This window comes from Crinia signifera, chromosome 4 (genome assembly GCF_055691185.1).
Source record: "Crinia signifera chromosome 4, ASM5569118v1, whole genome shotgun sequence".
NCBI classification, from domain to species: Eukaryota; Metazoa; Chordata; class Amphibia; order Anura; family Myobatrachidae; genus Crinia; species Crinia signifera.
The window spans coordinates 309,897,622-309,916,564 of NC_139220.1; the positions used below are offsets into that span (position 1 = coordinate 309,897,622).

The 18,943-nt window shown below is 50.4% G+C and overlaps 1 protein-coding gene across 1 annotated transcript; it reads left to right on the forward strand.

Moving 5' to 3' along the window:
* Window positions 1-4,828: 4,828 nt before the first annotated feature.
* On the forward strand, window positions 4,829-9,563 carry RNASEK (ribonuclease K). The gene is made up of 3 exons (XM_083185423.1): window positions 4,829-5,003; window positions 8,634-8,716; window positions 8,803-9,563. The coding sequence occupies exons 1-3, from the start codon at window positions 4,926-4,928 to the stop codon at window positions 8,945-8,947; spliced, it is 306 nt and encodes a 101-aa protein (XP_083041549.1). The 5' UTR covers window positions 4,829-4,925; the 3' UTR covers window positions 8,948-9,563.
* The last annotated feature ends 9,380 nt before the right edge of the window (window positions 9,564-18,943 follow it).

Here is an 18,943-nt window from a genome sequence, read left to right on the forward strand (position 1 = left end):
CAGTGTATGGGTACAGTGGTGTAGTAATGCTGTTCCTGTACATGGTTACAGTGGGGGAGCTGACGCTGTCCCTGTGCAGGGCTACAGTGGGGGAGCTGACGATGTCTCTCTGTTATGGGCACAGAGAGGAAGAGACGCTGTCCCTGTGTATGATTACAGTGAGAAAGTGATGTATGGGCACAGGGAGGAGGTGATGTCCCTGTGTTTGGGCACAGGGAGGAGGTGACGCAGTCCCTGTGTATAGGCACAGTGGTGAGGAGGTGATGCTGTCCCTTTGAATGTGCACAGAGAGGAAGAGACACTGTCCAGATGTATGCACACAGTGGTAAGGAGGTGATGCTGTCACTGTGAATGGGCACAGGGAGGAGGAGACGCTGTCCCTGTGTATAGTTACAATGGGGAGGTGATGCTGTCCCTGCGTATGGTAACAGTGGGGAGGAGACGCTGTCCCTGTGCATGGGCACAGAGAGGAAGAGACGCTGTCCCTGTGCATGGGCACAGAGAGGAAGAGACGCTGTCCCTGTGCATGGGCACAGAGAGGAAGAGACGCTGTCCCTGTGCATGGGCACAGAGAGGAAGAGACGCTGTTCCTGTGCATGGGCACAGAGAGGAAGAGACGCTGTCCCTGTGCATGGGCACAGAGGTGGGGAGGTGTCTCTGTCCCTGCGTATGGTTACAGTGGGGGAGGTGTCGCTGTCCCTGCGTATGGTTACGGCGGGGGAGGTGACTCTGTCCCTGCGTATGGTTATAGCGGGGGAGGTGACGCTGTCCCTGCGTATGGTTACAGTGGGGGAGGTGACGCTGTCCCTGCGTATGGGCACAGGGGTGGGGAGGAGACGCTGTCCCTGCGTATGGGCACAGGGGTGGGGAGGAGACGCTGTCCCTGCGTATGGGCACAGGGGTGGGGAGGAGACGCTGTCCCTGCGTATGGGCACAGGGGTGGGGAGGAGACACTGTCCCTGCGTATGGGCACAGGGGTGGGGAGGAGACGCTGTCCCTGCATATGGGCACAGTGGTGGGGAGGTGACGCTGTCCCTGCGTATGGGCACAGAGAGAGGAGGAGACACTTTTCCTGTGTATAGGCACAGAAAGAGCAGGTGGCGCTGTTCCTATGTATGGGTACAGAGAGGAGGAGGCGCTATCCCTGTCTATGGGTACAGAGAGGAGGAGGTGACACTGTCCTGCATATGGTTACAGTGGGGAGGTGATACTGTCCCTTTGTATGGGCACAGAGAGGAAGAGACGCTGTCCCTGTGTATGGCTACAGTGAGTGGGGAGGTGACACTTTCCCTGCATATGGTTACAGTGGGGAGGAGACGCTGTCCCTGTGTATAGGCACAGTGGTGGGGAGGAGATCCTGTCCCTGTTTATGGGCGCAGTGGTGGGGAGGAGACGCTGTCCCTGTATGGGCACAGAGGTGGGGAGGTGACTCTGTCCCTGTGTATGGGTATAGGGGGGAGGTGACGCTGTCCCTGTGTATGGGTACAGGGGGGAGGAGACGCTGTCCCTGTGTATGGGCACAGAGGGAGGAGGAGACGCTGTTCCTGTGGATGGGCAAAGAGGGAGGAGGAGGCGCTATCCCTGTGTATGGGTACAGACGGAGGAGGTGGCGCTGTCACTGTGTATCGGTACAGAGGGAGGAGGTGGCGCTGTCACTGTGTATCGGTACAGAGGGAGGAGGAGACGCTGTCCCTGTGTATGGTTACAGGGAGGAGGTGACGATGTCCCTATGTATGGGCACAGAGGGAGGCGGTGACGCTGTCCCTGTGTATGGTCACAGTGGGGAGGAGGAGACGCTGTATGGGCACAGAGGGAGGAGGAGACACTGTTCCTGTGTATGGGCACAGAGAGAGGAGGTTGCGCTGTTCCTGTGTGTGGGTACAGAGAGGAGGAGGCGCTATCCCTGGCTATGGGTACAGAGAGGAGGAGGTGACACTGTCCCTGCATATGGTTACAGTCGGGAGGTGATGCTGTCCCTGTGTATGTCCCTGTGTATGGGCACAGAGAGGAAGAGACGCTGTCCCTGTGTATGGCTACAGTGAGTGGGGAGGTGACGCTGTCCCTGCGTATGGTTACAGTGGGGAGGAGACGCTGTCCCTGTGTATGGGCACAGTGGTGGGGAAGAAACGCTGTCCCTGTGTATAGGCACAGTGGTGGGGAAGAGACGCTGTCCCTGTGTATGGGCACAGTGGTGGGGAAGAGACGCTGTCCCTGTGTATGGGCACAGTGGTGGGGAAGAGACGCTGTCCCTGTGTATGGGCGCAATGGCGGGGAGGAGACGCTGTCCCTGTATGGGTTCAGAGGTAGGGAGGTGACGCTGTGCCTGTGTATGGGTACAGGGGGGAGGAGACTCTGTTCCTGTGGATGGGCACAGAGGGAGGAGGTGGCGCTGTTCCTGTGTATGGGTACAGACGGAGGAGGTGGCGCTGTCCCTGTGTATGGGTACAGAGGGAGGAGGAGACGCTGTCCCTGTGTATGGGTACAGAGGGAGCAGGTGGCGCTGTCCCTGTGTATGGATACAAAGAGGAGGTAGCGCTGTCCCTGTGTATGGGTACAGGGGGGAGGAGACGCTGTCCCTGTGTATGAGTACAGGGGGAGGAGACGCTGTCCCTGTGTATGGGTACAGGGGGGAGGAGACGCTGTCCCTGTGCATGGGTACAGAGAGGAGACGCTGTCCCTGTGTATGGGTACAGGGGGGAGGTGGCGCTGTCCCTGTGTATGGGTACAGGGGGGAGGTGGCGCTGTCCCTGTGTATGGGTATAGGGGCGAGGAGACGCTGTCCCTGTGTATGGGTACAGGGGGGAGGAGACGCTGTCCCTGTTTATGGGTACAGGGGGGAGGTGGCGCTGTCCCTGTGTATGGGTACAGGGGGGAGGTTGCGTTGTCATTGTGTATGGGTACAGGGGGGAGGTGGCGCTGTCCCTGTGTATGGGTACAGGGGGGAGGTTGCATTGTCCCTGTGTATGGGTACAAGGGGGAGGTTGCGTTGTCCCTGTGTATGAGTACAGGGGGGAGGAGACGCTGTCCCTGTGTATGGGTACAGGGGGGAGGTGGCGCTGTCCCTGTGTATAGGTACAGGGGCGAGGAGACGCTGTCCCTGTGTATGGGTACAGGAGCGAGGAGACGCTGTCCCTGTGTATGGGTACAGGGGGGAGGAGACGCTGTCCCTGTGTATGGGTACAGGGGGGAGGTGGCGCTGTCCCTGTGTATGGGTACAGGGGGGAGGTGGCGCTGTCCCTGTGTATGGGTACAGGGGGGAGGTTGCGTTGTCATTGTGTATGGGTACAGGGGGGAGGTGGCGCTGTCCCTGTGTATGGGTACAGGGGGAAGGAGACGCTGTCCCTGTGTATGGGTACAGGGGGGAGGAGACGCTGTCCCTGTGTATGGGTACAGGGGGAGGAGACGCTGTCCCTGTGTATGGGTACAGGGGGGAGGTGGCGCTGTCCCTGTGTATGGGTACAGGGGGGAGGTGGTGCTGTCCCTGTGTATGGGTACAGGGGGGAGGTGGCGCTGTCCCTGTGTATGGGTACAGGGGGGAGGTGGCGCTGTCCCTTTGTATGGGTACAGGGGGGAGGTGGCGCTGTCCCTGTGTGGGTACAGGGGGGAGGTGGCGCTGTCCCTGTGTATGGGTACAGGGGGGAGGTAGCGCTGTCCCTGTGTATGGGTACAGGGGGGAGGAGACGCTGTCCCTGTGTATGGGTACAGGGGGGAGGTGGCGCTGTCCCTGTGTATGGGTACAGGGGGGAGGAGACGCTGTCCCTGTGTATGGGTACAGGGGGGGAGGAGACGCTGTCCCTGTGCATGGGTACAGAGAGAAGGAGACGCTGTCCCTGTGTATGGGTACAGGGGGGAGGTGGCGCTGTCCCTGTGTATGGGTACAGGGGGGAGGAGACGCTGTCCCTGTGTATGGGTACAGGTGGGAGGAGACGCTGTCCCTGTGTATGGGTACAGGTGGGAGGAGACGCTGTCCCTGTGTATGGGTACAGGGGGGAGGCGGCGCTGTCCCTGTGTATGGGTACAGGGGGGAGGCGGCGCTGTCCCTGTTTATGGGTACAGGGGCGAGGAGACGCTGTCCCTGTTTATGGGTACAGGGGCGAGGAGACGCTGTCCCTGTTTATGGGTACAGGGGCGAGGAGACGCTGTCCCTGTGTATGGGTACAGGGGGGAGGAGACGCTGTCCCTGTGTATGAGTACAGGGGGGAGGAGACGCTGTCCCTGTGTATGGGTACAGGGGGGAGGTGGCGCTGTCCCTGTGTATGGGTACAGGGGGGAGGTGGCGCTGTCCCTGTGTATGAGTACAGGGGGGAGGAGACGCTGTCCCTGTGTATGGGTACAGGGGGGAGGAGACGCTGTCCCTGTGTATGGGTACAGGGGGGAGGAGACGCTGTCCCTGTGTATTTGTACAGGGGGGAGGAGGCGCTGTCCCTGTGTATGGGTACAGGGGGGAGGAGGCGCTGTCCCTGTGTATGGGTACAGGGGGGAGGAGGCGCTGTCCCTGTATATGGGTACAGGGGGGAGGAGGCGCTGTCCCTGTGTATGGGTACAGGGGGGAGGTGGCGCTGTCCCTGTGTATGGGTACAGGGGGGAGGTGGCGCTGTCCCTGTGTATGGGTACAGGGGGGAGGTGGCGCTGCCCCTGTGTATGGGTACAGGGGGGGAGGTGGCGCTGTCCCTGTGTATGGGTACAGGGGGGGAGGTGGCGCTGTCCCTGTGTATAGCTGCGGCTGCTGAGTCGCTTACTCGCTTGTTAACTATCGCATCATGGGACCGATGTCACGTGACAAGTCTCCTCCTGGATGGTTGGAGTACCCGCCCACCTCTTCCTGTGTGGGCAACCAATAAGAGCGCTGCCGCGGTCACATGACATACTAGCAGGCTGAGGCTGACAGACAGACAGAGGTGCTCGGTGATTCCTCGGTGTCGGTCATGGTGTCGTTACTGTGCTGCGGGCCCAAGATGGCGGCGTGTGGGATCGTCCTCAGCGTGTGGGGGGTCATCATGCTGGTAACTATCTCACACTGCTCCTCCATATGCGTGTAATATGTCCCTGCCCTGTACACAGGTTACAGGGGGTGTCCCTGCCCTCTATATACTGTACACAGGTTACTGGGGGTGTCCCTGCCCTCTATATACTTTACACAGGTTACTGGGGGTGTCCCTGCCTTATATATTGTACACAGGTTACGGGGGTGTCCCTGCCTTATAAATACACTGTACACAGGTTACTGGGGTGTCCCTGCCTTATATACACTGTACAGTGTATATAAGGCAGGGACACCCCAGTAACCTGTGTACAGTGTGTATATATAAGGCAGGGACACCCCCGTAACCTGTGTATATATAAGGCAGGGACACCCCCGTAACCTGTGTCCAGTATATATAAGGCAGGGACACCCCCGTAACCTGTGTACAGTGTTCACAGGTTATGGGGGTGTCCCTGCCTTATATATATACTGTACACAGGTTATGGGGGTGTTCCTGTCTTACACACTGTACACAGGTTACGGGGGTGTCCCTGCCTTACACACTGTACACAGGTTACAGGGGGTGTCCCTGCCTTATATACTGTACACGGGTTACAGGGGGTGTCCCTGCTATATATATATATATATATATATATACTGTATACAGGTCACGGGGGTGTTCCTGTCTTATGTACTGTACACAGGTTACGGGTGTGTCCCTGCCCTATATATATACTGTACACAGGTCCCTGCCATGTATACTTTTTGTGGCTGTGGGGGTTCCCCTGCCATGTATACTGTACACCAGTTACCAGGGTGCCTCTGCGATGTATACAGATCTCTGCACGTGTCACATGCACACAATCCCCGCTGTGTATATCTCCCCCCAGTGAGGTTAGTATGTGGAAACTGTGATTTAGTAGCTACTTCTGCATTTCCTGTGTATAGTTTATACTCTGTATATCTTTCTCTCATTATGTGACCTGTCTCTTGCTATTATACAGCCACAGGTCCTTGGTGACTTCAAATATCCCTATACAGTAGGGAGTGCATACCCCATATTTATGCAGTGCTGTGTTATTAGTAACATACATTTAGTACTTGGACTGTGGCCTCTTAGTGTTGGACAAGGGGATATTGTATTGCTCATGCATCCTCCCCCCAGCTTACTTCCCGTTTCCATACTCCCGGGTGTCATGTGCCCTATATACGTGTGGAGCCGGGCAGTGTTGTATGTACACACAGGGGGGGAGTGCTGGTGTGGCTAGTGTAAGCGCTCTCTGTGTACATGTAAACATTGCGGCTCAGGGTGCTGCTGTCTGGTTAGGGCTGGTAAGGGGCTGCGTATACTGACATGGGAAGGGCATTGTACCCAAAACAGTGCTTGGTCCCTCTGATCCCGCTAGCTTCCTAGGCTACTATGCAGCAAACCCCAACAATTGAACTCTACTAATATTTTAAACCAAATGCTTTCTTCAATTCACGGCATACTTTTCTATTCCGCCTGTTTAAATAGAGGGAAGTAGTCACTGCTGTTTGGTATCATCATGTGCACCACACTGAGCAAGTTGACTTTGAAAAGGGTTAACATGACTTTTTCACAATTTTTTTTTTTTGTTTTCCAATGTCAACATGGACACTCAATTGTCAGAAAAGCTTTTCCGCAGCTCATGGGTCCTCTGATGTGATAATGACCCAAAACACACAGCTCTAAGCAATAATGGCTAAGAATGGATAAGTGTCCTCTATGATCAGAATCCTATGTAAAGAAGAGCAGGAAGGCGGAGCCTGGAGAAGGCACCTGCTACCCCTTAAGGAGCCTATACACGGTCCGTTGTGTAGGGCTCCGTTCTGTACTATGCGATGCGCGCTCCCGCGCATCACATAGTACGGTACAAAAAGTATGTGCTGCACATACTTTTTGTACTAGGTACACATCGGATCGGATCGCAGTGCATGCACACTGCATGCACTAGGGATCCGATCCGATGTGTGCTAATTAAGTCCCAAACGGATCCGTTAAACGGACCGTGTATGGGCTGCTTTACACCAGGCATGTCCAAACTAACAGTTTTGCTATTAGGGAATGCTAAAACTATGGCAAGGCATGCTGGGATGTGTAGTTTCACAACAGCTGGAGGGCCACAGTTTGGACATGCCTGATTTAACATATCAAACGCTAAGCTGACCTCTTCTGACCCTCCTGTATAAAACCCGACCATCTCTCATCCTAACCTACTGTTTATGCTCACCTCTCCCCCTTCTGTGTTACCCCTGTCTGTCTAACCCTCCCCTTTAGAATGTAAGCTCTCACGAGCAGGGCCCTCTCTCCTCATGTGCCTTTCTTAGAATATATAAACCTCTGCCTCCCTGATAATTGCTTCAGTGTCCTGTCCCCTGATGCAACTCTCCATATTTACCATGTACTTGTCATAAACTGTCTTGTAATGTAATTTGTTTTGTGTTTGCTCATAACTATGCTCTGTAAATCGCTGCGGAATTTGTATGCGCTATATGAGAAACTGTTAATAAATAAATACATTTTTAAACCTTCTGTTGAATCGCGCATCTAATGCGACGTCTGATCTCGACACAATATAAAGTCCGCAGAAGGTGTCTGTCTGTGTGGGCTAAACTTGAACACCTGGAAGACTCAGGTGTATGAAACATTAATCTGTGACAGAAGGGAGCCAACGGTGACCATTTTAGTACAGCATGTCACATATAAAACATCCACCCCAGCTCTGTGTTGGCTTAAACTGGCACGTGCGCAATGTGGTGCAGTCTGACAATACTGTAATTGCTCTGTTGTGGCAACATTGAACCTCTGTGGGCATTTGAATCGGGTCCATCTTAACTCTGCATATCCTCAGTGTCTCTCAGTAGTCACCCACCCCATCTGTAACCATACTCAGGGACAGCACCCTAACCCTTATAGATGCACTGTACCTCTTCAGTTAAAGGGGGTGTCAATGGTATTGAGCATTAAGTAAATGATGATATTACAATATACCCACTTTAGGGTTCTCTTGGTCTGAGCTACCTTAATCATTTGACTGGCAGTGCAAATTATTATTATTAAGTTTCTTATACAGCGCAGCAAATTCCATTGCACTTTACAATTGGAAACTGTGATAAAACAAACTGGGTAGTTACAGGCCGTCACAATGGTAGGAGGACCCTGCTGGAAGGCTTACACGCTATAGAACACACAGGGCGGGATGTATTAATATACATCGCCGCCCAACCGCCACGATGCTACCACATATGTACTAACATGCGGCTAGCATCGGGGTGCGGTGACGGAGACCCCCACGATACCTGTAATGTGGTGTGCGGGGGTCTCCGTCACATCCCGGCGGCTGTCTGTGTCCCCAGCGTCTCCTCCTACCCCCTGCAGCCAGATGTCCTCCTGGTTGTGACACCTGCTGGGGGAGGAGAAGATCGATGGAGGGGGGGGGGGGTCACGCGGGCAGTGGGCGGCGATAGAAGCCACCCAGAGGTGGCGATACCCTTCCCGGCGGAGGCGGTGCGGACGGGTAATGGTACATAGGAAAATGCTGTAAAACCCCGTTTTACTGCATTTTCCCTTTAATACATCCCGCCCACATTCACTGATAACAATGTGATTATCCCTAGGGTAGATGCTTATTGTGCCTGTATTTCCCAGGTGCTGCTGGGGATTTTCTTTAACGTCCATTCGGCAGTCCTGATTGAGGATGTCCCGTTCAGTGAATCTGATCTGTTTAACGAGTAAGTATGAAATCTCTTTTCTCTAAACATCTTCTCTGTAGAACGATGGGTATGACTCTTTCATTGGCTGATATATCTCTTTACAGCACTAAGCCTCCCGGCAAAATCTACGCCCTCTACGAGCAGGTCTCGTACAACTGCTTCATTGCGGCTGCCATCTACGTTCTCCTTGGCGGCTTTTCCTTCTGCCAAGTGAGGCTCAACAAGAGGAAAGAGTACATGGTACGCTGAGTCCGCCGTCCATCCCATTCTGAGAAAATTCCGTCTCCTTCCTCCTAACCCCCAATGGCCCATCATCCCGCAGTGAGGACGGCGTGACACGGATGCAGACTTGTGACGATGCTATACACATGCCCGCAACAAGCCCAAAGTAAATGGTTTTCAATTCAGTATTGTAACCCACCTCCAATACCCCCCAGTGCATTGAATACGGCCCATTTCCGCAATAAGTAGTGATTAGCGGAGATTATAGGAACCCAATCGCTGGTGGTGCCGCCGTCCGATGGAACCTTCAAAGTGCTAAAGATTAGCTCCTCCTCCACCTTTCTGGATCCACCAATCCTCAACCAGACGAGATATTTAAAGAGCTCCCCCCTCCCCCCCATGTGAATTATTTAATGAGTCGGGTCAGTGGAATCATTTCCTGCGTGATTAAGCCGTTACCGTGATTTATGTATATTTGTGACACAGTGGGACCAGCCTGACCGTTGCTGCTAGCGCAATCCTCATATCTGTCTCTCGCCCCATCCTATCCCGCCCTCTCCCCCACTCTCCTCCATGTCAACCTTGTTCTCGGATGTGGTCTTATTTATGATGTAAATGTTTAATAAAGTAACGAGTTGTGTGACCTGCTGTATCTGCACAAACCTGCCTGCAGGGGGCACTGTGTTACCGGATTATGTACATTATCCTTTAGCATGGCGGGAGACCTTTACGGTGCATGGGTAACGGGTAAGAATGTGCTATGCATTGTGGCATCCATTGAAAAGGGTCCTTCAAGGTTCTGAAGTAAAATGTGGGTACTGGGATTATGAAGAGACTATGGTACTACCACCTTTGACGTCTGGACCTCTGTTGATCAAATACCCCAGGCATGTCCAAGCTATGGCCCTCCAGCAGTTGTGAAACTACAAGTCCCAGCATGCCTTGCCACAGTTTTAGCATTCCCTAATAGTAAAACTGTGGCAAGGCATTGTGGGACTTGTAGTTTCACAACAGCTGGAGGGCCATAGTTTGGACATGCCTGAAATACCCAAACTCCATCCTCATAGAACCCTTACAATCCAGGATATAAGGCAGGCATATACAACCTGCGGCCCTCCAGCTGTTGTGAAACTACACATCCCAGCATGCCTTGCCATAGTATTGCTATTAGGGAATGCTAAAACTATTGCAAGGCATGCTGGGATGTGTAGTTTTACAACAGCTGGAGGGCCGCAGGTTGGACATGCCTGATTTAAGGCTTTCCATGCTCTTGCAGAGATAGTATAATCAAACTGGCAGAATTAGGTAATTAAGTCACCTGTGCTTAAACCATGGATATCCTTGAAACAGACATGTCCAAACTATGGTCCTCCAGCTGTTGTGAAACTACAAGTCCCATCATGCCTTGTCACCGTTTTGTTACTAGAGAATGCTAAACCTATGGCAAGGCATGCTGGGATGTGTAGTTTCACAACAGTTGGAGGTCCACAGTTTGGACATGCCTGCCTGCAAACCTGTACTGTTAGAGACCAAGTTTGGGAACCACTACCACTGTGTCATAGGTCTCAAACTCAGTCTTCAGGACCCCCAACAGTTCATGTTTTTGAGGTTTCCTAAAAAATAATTTTTTTTTTTTTTTAAATAATTAGCTCCAGCTGTGGATCTTTTCAAATGTGTCAGTGATTAATGTCTACGCCTATACACCTGCCGTGTGACCTGGAGCACGTGACTCATTTGGGGTCCTGCGGACAGGGTTTGAGAACCACTGTACTGCTCTACGTTGCAGTAATAGATAATTGGGTTATATTTCTGGTCGTGTTTAGACCCCTAATACTACACGTTTTGAAGCACAGGTGTGGTAATTGATGGATGCAATATAGGGGGAAATTTACTGAAGGAAATTTGTAAAAACACATTTACTATCCTGAAAATACGGCAATTCGTATACATATTGATAGCACATCAATACGAATAAGAATTGCCGTATTTTTCGGGATAGTAAATGTAAAAAATAAGTGTATTTCTGGATACAAATACACCTATTTTTTACAAATTTCCTTTAGTAAATTTCCCCCATAGTTTCAGGTGGTTCTCATTACTGAGGATACCTTGAAAACATGTACTGTCAGGGTTCCATGCGGACAGACTGTGAGAAATGGATGCCTAGTTGTATTTTGTATGTTTTTAATTCCTTTATCACACACTTGTTCCCCCATGGGGACAGCTGTTGAGTAGTTCCCAACCTTTCTCGAATCAAGGTGACCAAGAGTCTCTGCATTTGTTTTTTGTCCGTGCCCACATTGGCCAAACGTTTCTTACTGGGGGAAAAAAAAAAAAAAAGTTCTATTATGAAATCTGTGTCATCCCTCTGGTCAGTGAGGGGATGAGAGATGTTCCAGCGTGAACTGTACTACTTCGAGCAGAAGGAGGAGGAAAGAAAGACATGACCATAGAAGAAGTGGAAGATGGGGAGGGGAGATGTTGGGCAAATGGGTTGAGGGAGATGTACACAGTTGGGCGGGACACTAATAATACAAAGATGGTGGTAGACACACATTTGGAGGGGGGGGGGGTGTAAGAGACCTAGAACATTGTAGGGTAGAGACAAGACATGGTTGTGTCTCACTTATGCAGGGTTGAGCAACCTTGGCCCTCCAGCTGTTGTGGAACTACACATCCCGGCATGCTCTGCAACAATTTTAGCATGGCCAAATTGCAAAACTGTAGCAAAGCATGCTGGGATGTGTAGTTCAACAACAGCTCGCGGCAGCCCCGGCGCTCACCCGCTCTAGGAGTGGGGAGGAATACGGCCGCCGTGCTGCTCCTGGGGGGGGGGGGTGATGCCGCTGGCGACGCGCTGATCTGGGGTGGGGGGGGGGGATTCGGCCGCTGTGCTACTCACCCTTCAGGAGGAGCTCGGGTGACGGTCTAGCTCAGCGGGCGGAGGGAGAGCTGGAGGTCTGGCTTGGAGGGAGGGAGGGCTCGTTGCGCTGTGTGCTGACATTTTCCTCCACCCGCACCGTGTACAGCCGGGAAGCGCTGAGCACTTGGCTCACCCTCAGACCCTGCCCGGCTGTACGCGGTGCGGGTGGAGGAAAATGTCAGTTAACATGCACCGGGACTGAACTGCACACAGCGCAGCGAGCCCTCCCTCCTGCCCGCTAATCCAGACCTCCAGCTCTCCCTCCTGCCCTGCTCCCAACTACCGCCCCCCAGTGGCCAGCGCCCTAGGCAAATGCCTAACACTGCCTAGTGGTGGCGCCGGCCCTGGCTCGCGGGCCAAAGGTCCCCCTATCCATGCACTAAGGCAACAAGCTGCACGTTGCCTAGCCTTCAGCAATGTCAGCCTAATTAATTTGTTTTGGAACTTGACCCCTGGTATGTGGCCACAGCCCCCACCCAAAAAGTCTCATAAGTAAGACAGGATTATATGCAACATAAAAAGCTTGAAATATGCATGAACAATACTTAAAATATGCATTAAAAGTGTTAAAATATGCTACATTAAATAATAAAAAAAACACACTGTACAATATTTTTGACCAATTTGGTTGAAAGACATTTCCATTGAACCCAGTGTCCTGGACTAAAGATGTTGACGACAGATGAAAGAAGAAAGATCTAGCTACAGTTTATAGGCTCTTTTTGAAAGATATTCAAATTGATCTGCATGCACAGTTGACGAACAATCTTGATGAACAACTGGCGGGTATGCGCATCATCGTTTGTTTGTTGACAATATCTTTTGTCAACATCTTTCGTCCAGGACACTGGGTTCAATGGAAATGTCTTTCAACCAAATTAGTTAAAAAAATTGTACAGTGTGTATGCACCTTAATTTTTAACTTATTTATTTAAAAATCAGCATACAATTAGTAAGCCGTAGAATAACATTGATAAGTTACAATTATTTAACATTTTGTTGCACTTGACGTAACAATCAATTTCCAAATGTTCGGTAGTAAGATTGTGTCAACTACACGGACACTCAACCTTCAGCGCCGATGGATAATTTTCAGCATAGCATGTGACCTCCGCACCGCGGGAGGTCACAACCCTTCCGCCCGCCTCCTCTGCTGCAAAGTCTCTCTCTTGGCGCAAAGACCCAGGCCAGGGGCAGGCAAAGGTTTCGGAGCTTCATGATGGCAGCTGCCCCGACTGACATTTATTAATATGGATTGGCAGCCTGCAGCAGTGTCAGACAAGGTCCCCCACACTGCGCACATATTGGCTCGGTCTGCACACTCTACCACTACCTGGCCAGCAGCAACAGGGCAAAGCAGTGCAGTGATTCGCTGGTGGAAAGGGGACAGGGCCTAATACGTGAAGTGCCCGAAAATATGGCATAAGCAATAACCAGTGAGAATAGGCAAAATATACAAATACTATGTTTAGCAAACCTAACAAATGCAGGTGCCACAAATCTAATACACTCACAAATGTGACGGGTTATTACTGCTACCAAAGCTGCTGTGCTCTGACTTACCCAGCAGAGGCCGCCAGTCACAGCGTTTGTTTGCAATTTATATTCCCTACCACATGAACGGATAAAGGTTGTGTTTCATCCACAGCCAATTCATCCACAGCCAATTCACCTGCAATTGTCTTTTTGGTATTGGTGAAGAATCATGTGCCAACCTGGAAAGAACACACAAACTCCACACATCACCCTGGTTGCAACTGAACCCATTACTATGTGAGGCAGAAAAGCTAGCCATTGTGCCGCTGCTGTAATGGAACTGCACTAAGGTGATCACTGTGTCTGTCAGGGTGCAGTAAAACCCAGACTAGATTTCATAACAGCAGCCTCAATACCAGTCTGCTGCATCTAAAGCCAGCGGAATATTGCAGTGTGTTACAATAAGCCATGACTCAACAGTCCGCTATACAGTATGCATGCCTCCCAACTGTCACGATTACAGCGGGACAGTCCCGATTTTCGGGTCCTGTCCCGCTGTCCCACCCGCGGCAGGCATTGTCCCGCTGCGGGGGGTGGCAGTTGGGAGACCCCCCAATCTAATAGAATAGACGCTGTGCGCATGCGCACAGCGTCTATTCTCGTATGAAAATGAGGTTGCAGCTAATTAGCATACGCCCCGCCCCCTTTTCGGTCCCTATTTCCCCAACACAGAAGTTGGGAGGTATGAGAATGTGCAGGTAGTTATGGGTGCCAGCACACAAAATGGGTGTCTTGGAGAAAAGTGCGGGTAGGAGTAACTATGAATAGAGGGATAAATTATTAATATATTACATATAATTAACAGAATAAACTTTGCCTCTGACTTTACGGTAATGACACTGTAATGCGGTGTAATCAGTGATGGAATGGACAGTGAAATACTGTGTACCATGAGTCCAGCATCTGATAGGCAATTGATGGTGCTGGTCTGCCCAAGGTGAGTTGGTGGAATACCGATCCTAGAACAGGCACTGACGCGTTTCTCCGCCCACTGCGGGTCCGTTTTCTCCGTACGTCTCACTCCAAACTCTTGCATCTGCCACTGCGACAGGTTCAGAAGGACGACACAAGCATTAGGTTAACAATGGGAATGTCGACAGTCGAATGGGGAACATTAGTTTTTCAGTGCAGAACACTGACACGATGTCCATGTTGACTTACGTCAAAATTCAGGACAGACGCTTAGGTCGACCTTCCAACCCTGTCAACCTTAGACCTGTCGACTAAGTTGACCTTCATAGTGACCCATACCCATCCAGGCCATCTTTCAATCTTATTGCTTTCGCTCCAGAACTTGTCTTTTCCTTACCCCCGATGCCACCATACTCCTTCACGCATTTACTTCCCACACAGACTACTGCAACCTCCTACTCTCTGTTCTCCCTATTTCTTGCCTCCCCCCCACAGTCTAGGCTTAATTCTGCCAACCAATCCTTATAAATGTAAGTTAATTCAGGGTTGCCGACTTTAAAAAAATCCTCTCCGGGAGAAGCCCGGAGAAGAATCTTGCATTACGAGTTTTTTTTTTTGGGGGGGGGGGGGGCGCTTAACTGTGACATCATTAAGCCCCGCCCCCATTACAGCAAATAGCAGAAATAACTGCTATCCACGGAGGGGGCGGGGCTAAAACGTCACAATTGTGCCGTTTTAGCTCCGCCCCCTCCCCTGAGACCCGCGGATTGCGGCATATAAATGCCGCGATCGGGGGGCTCAGTGGGGGTCCCCCTGATTCCGGGAGGGTTGCCCACCCTTCCGGGGGCCGGGAGGAAGGACCCGATTTTCGGGAGACTCCCGCAAATTCCGGGAGGGTCGGCAACCCTGAGTTAATTTAAGGCAGACCTATTTTGTCACTATTGTGCGTGGATACATATAGGGAGGTACATGGTGAGGGGCCCCGGATCCTCCAGCCTTGTATTATTGCGCTTCATATAATTTTGTTCTGCAGGATGGAAAACCCAGGACACAAGTTGGTCATGTTCCCCATTTATGGAACTACATTCACATTTACAGACCGCCATACCCCTACCTGGAAGCCATACCTTTGGGATACAAAAATCAGGACTTTGGCACCAACATCAGTGACTATTGGGTGGTATAATATGGAATGAATCAATCTAATACTTTATTATTTATTTAGGTACTTGTGTATTTGCAGGGCGCCCACTAAGCTATTTGCTTAGTGGGCTATTCTGCGTAGTGAAATCGCATCGCATGGCCCGGTTTCGTGCCGCGCGATGTGATGCGATCTAACTGGTTCATTTATTCACTGCACCCTGACCGCGGATCGCATTGCATCACATGCAAAATCGCATGCGATTTTGCGTGCAATGCGATTTAGCACAACACCCCCAGTGTACATGTCTATGTGATGCAATGGGATTTAGCACACTCCCACTATCCACATCACCCCGAAGCGTGGCGAGCGCACGCTGAACGCGTCCTCCCGACCTTTTCATACCACCACTATCCACGTCAGAGCGGAGTTGATTTTACAAAGTGTGGCGAGGGGACACGGAATACATGTAAAGTAATCCATGTCCCCTCGTGGGGCGGGCTGCACTCGCCACGCTTCGGGCTCGGTGGCTCGCCACACTTTATAAAATCAAATCCACGCCGAAGTGGATAGTGGGGGTATGAAAAGGTTGGGAAGACGCGTAACGCGTCCCCTCGCCACGCTTTGGCCTGGCGTGGATAGTGGGGGTGTTTCAGGAACACATTCACACCTGCCATATCATACATCAGAGACAGTAATGACGACATGTGTTAACTGTTAACTGGATTTTACTTAATAATAAAGAAGAAAATATCAAATGAACAAATTACAAAAATACCAATCAAGAACAAAAAAAATAATAGAGCAATTCTTCTGATAAATAATACGTTCAAAAGCAATTTCTGTGCCCACAGTCTTTCTCCAGATAAATTCCTGTAGGTAGGAGTCGAGATTCTGGCGCGCGGTGCCTCTTTGACGCTTGTTGCGCCATTTACAGGATCCCCAAAGACGCTCAATGTTTCGTGTGTGAACCCCAGTCTCCGGATCTACGAAATTAAACCTGTGGGTTACCCGAGCATGGTGGTGCCCTGCCAGCTCCAGCTGCTCGGTGTTATAGGCACACAAGCAATCGGAGTAGATAGTCGTCCCCGGTTCAATGAATTGATTGATGGCGGCCATCAGGCTACTGGAATCACGTCTTTCCACAGGTGTCACAAAGCACTCACCGGTGTCTCTGGAAATGCCTCCGAATAGCCACTGTTGAGGCATCTTCTGTCCCACGTGACTTTTCCTCTGTACAAAGAGGCTCTCGTCGACTTCAACGATTTTCCCTGGACCGCCAATTCGGTGTTGGGGCTGTGACAATAGGTCCACAGTGCAGGCCTCCCGCATAAGGGTATTATACAGCACCGTTGTTTTATTTGACAACTTAAGTTGTCGCTCACAGAAACTAATACTTGTGAGCTCCTCCGCCCATGAATAAATAAACCGTATCAGGAAAGGTAAACGGCAACCCGGGAACCAATGTGCCGCACTTGCACTCCTTAATACTTAAGCGCATTGGGTGGCCATTAACACAAGTTTGTGTCACTGGCAGCAAATGGTGCTGCTGGAAGAAACTGACTCCTCCTCTGTCTGCAGCAAGGTGAACATTGTGACAGGTTCTGCAGCCACTTCACCTTCACCTCTGACTGAATCTGACAGGGAGCAGGAACACTACGCTACTTCTGACTGACTACGCAGCCCGCGCAAACACTAATTCTGACAGCACCGCTACGCTAACTGCGTAACGGGTGCTATGCTAATATACAAGTACCATATTAACTAGTGAGATCGCATCGCACAAAATCGTGCCATGCGATTTCACTACGCCTGCGTACGAATGCAAATTGGGCTAATACACAAGCACCTTTATTTATTAACAGTTGCTTATATAGCGCATACATATTCCTCAGCGCTTTACAGAGAATATTTGAACATTCACATCAGTCCCTGCCCCAGTGGAGCTTACAATCTATATTCCCTACCACATGTACATGCACACACAGACATTCTAGGGTTCATTTTTGTTGGAAGCCAATTAACCTACCAGTATATCTTTGGATTGTGGGAGGAAAACGGAGTACCCGGAGGAAACCCACACAAGCAAGGGGAGAATATACAAACTGTGCACAGTTAGAACCATGGTGGGGATCGAACCCATGACCTCAGTGCTGTGAGGTCATGGCCTAATATGCCTATATTATTATTTTTATTTATATGGCCCCACAAGGGTTCTGTGGCCCCTAACATAGTTATGAGCAAAAACACATAACGGATTACAGCACAAGACAGTTTAGGACAAGTACATGGTAAATATTTATAGTTGCATCAGGGGACAGGACACTGCAGCAATCATCAGGGTGGCAGAGGGTTATATATTCTAAGAAAGGCACATGAGGAGAGAGGGCCCTGCTCGTGAGAGCTTACATTCTAAAGGAATTCACAATTTTGTCCTAGCACATGTCGACCTTTTGATGTCACTCAACCTACTGACTGTCGATTAGACTGCACATGCACAGTCTAATGCCGGGTAGCGTCTGAGCACCCACTCAGAAGCTGCCGGGCTGTTCCCAACCCCAATGTTTTGGCCTGCGCAGCATGACTTGGTCATACTACAGACAACAAAGGATTATGGAAATTTTATTGCGCCAAAAAGACTGCAGCAAAGAAACCACCACAAGGGTTCCCAACCCTTCAAACATATGACAATAATGGGATCGGACTTTTGCCGCCAGACGTGTTTTATAGAATTAGAAAATATGGAAACTGGATCTAATTGTATTTTACCTGATCACTTACATATTTTATTATAAGTCTATATGTATTTATTTATATGTGCGTAGATAGGTTTATGGATTATAGTGTATATTGATTTGTGTATATTATATGCCATTTTCATTGTTGTTTAGAAAATTTGTTTGGATCTTCCTGTACGGGTTTTACCAAGACCCTAGATTAATGCAGGTATATATACCTGTTCAGTTCTCTTACCCTCCACACCTTGAAAAAGGGCTGTTTAAACCCGAAACGCGTTGGTGCTGTGTAGGCTGGTGTTCTTGCCCTGCTGTTGTTCTGGACCTGTGTTGCCATCGCAGGAGACTTACCACTGTACATTCCGGGTGGACAGTGGGTTGTGGTAAACCAGACACAGTTTGCTAGACACCCCTTTTTTTCTGTAATTTTTATCCTGTTTTTGTATGTCCTGTTTGGAATAAAGTTGTTGATTTTAGGAAAAAAATGCTCTGTGACACCTGGACCCTTACTCAAAGGCTGTGGATATCATCTAAAGATACCTTTTGGTGAATATAGGGCAATACTCGCAGGTGAGATCTTGACCATACGAATGGGAGTGCATGAAATATCCTGAGAAGATAAAAGATAACTTTATGTGCCTATAGGGCCTTGTCATAAAGGTCAGTTGTGTCTTTCTAGTTTTTGGATATCAAGAAGCCCCGACTGTTGCGGTGGAGTTTTCATCTACCCAGTATAGAGAATAAGACAGCGCTAGGAATCTACCAAAATCTCTTTT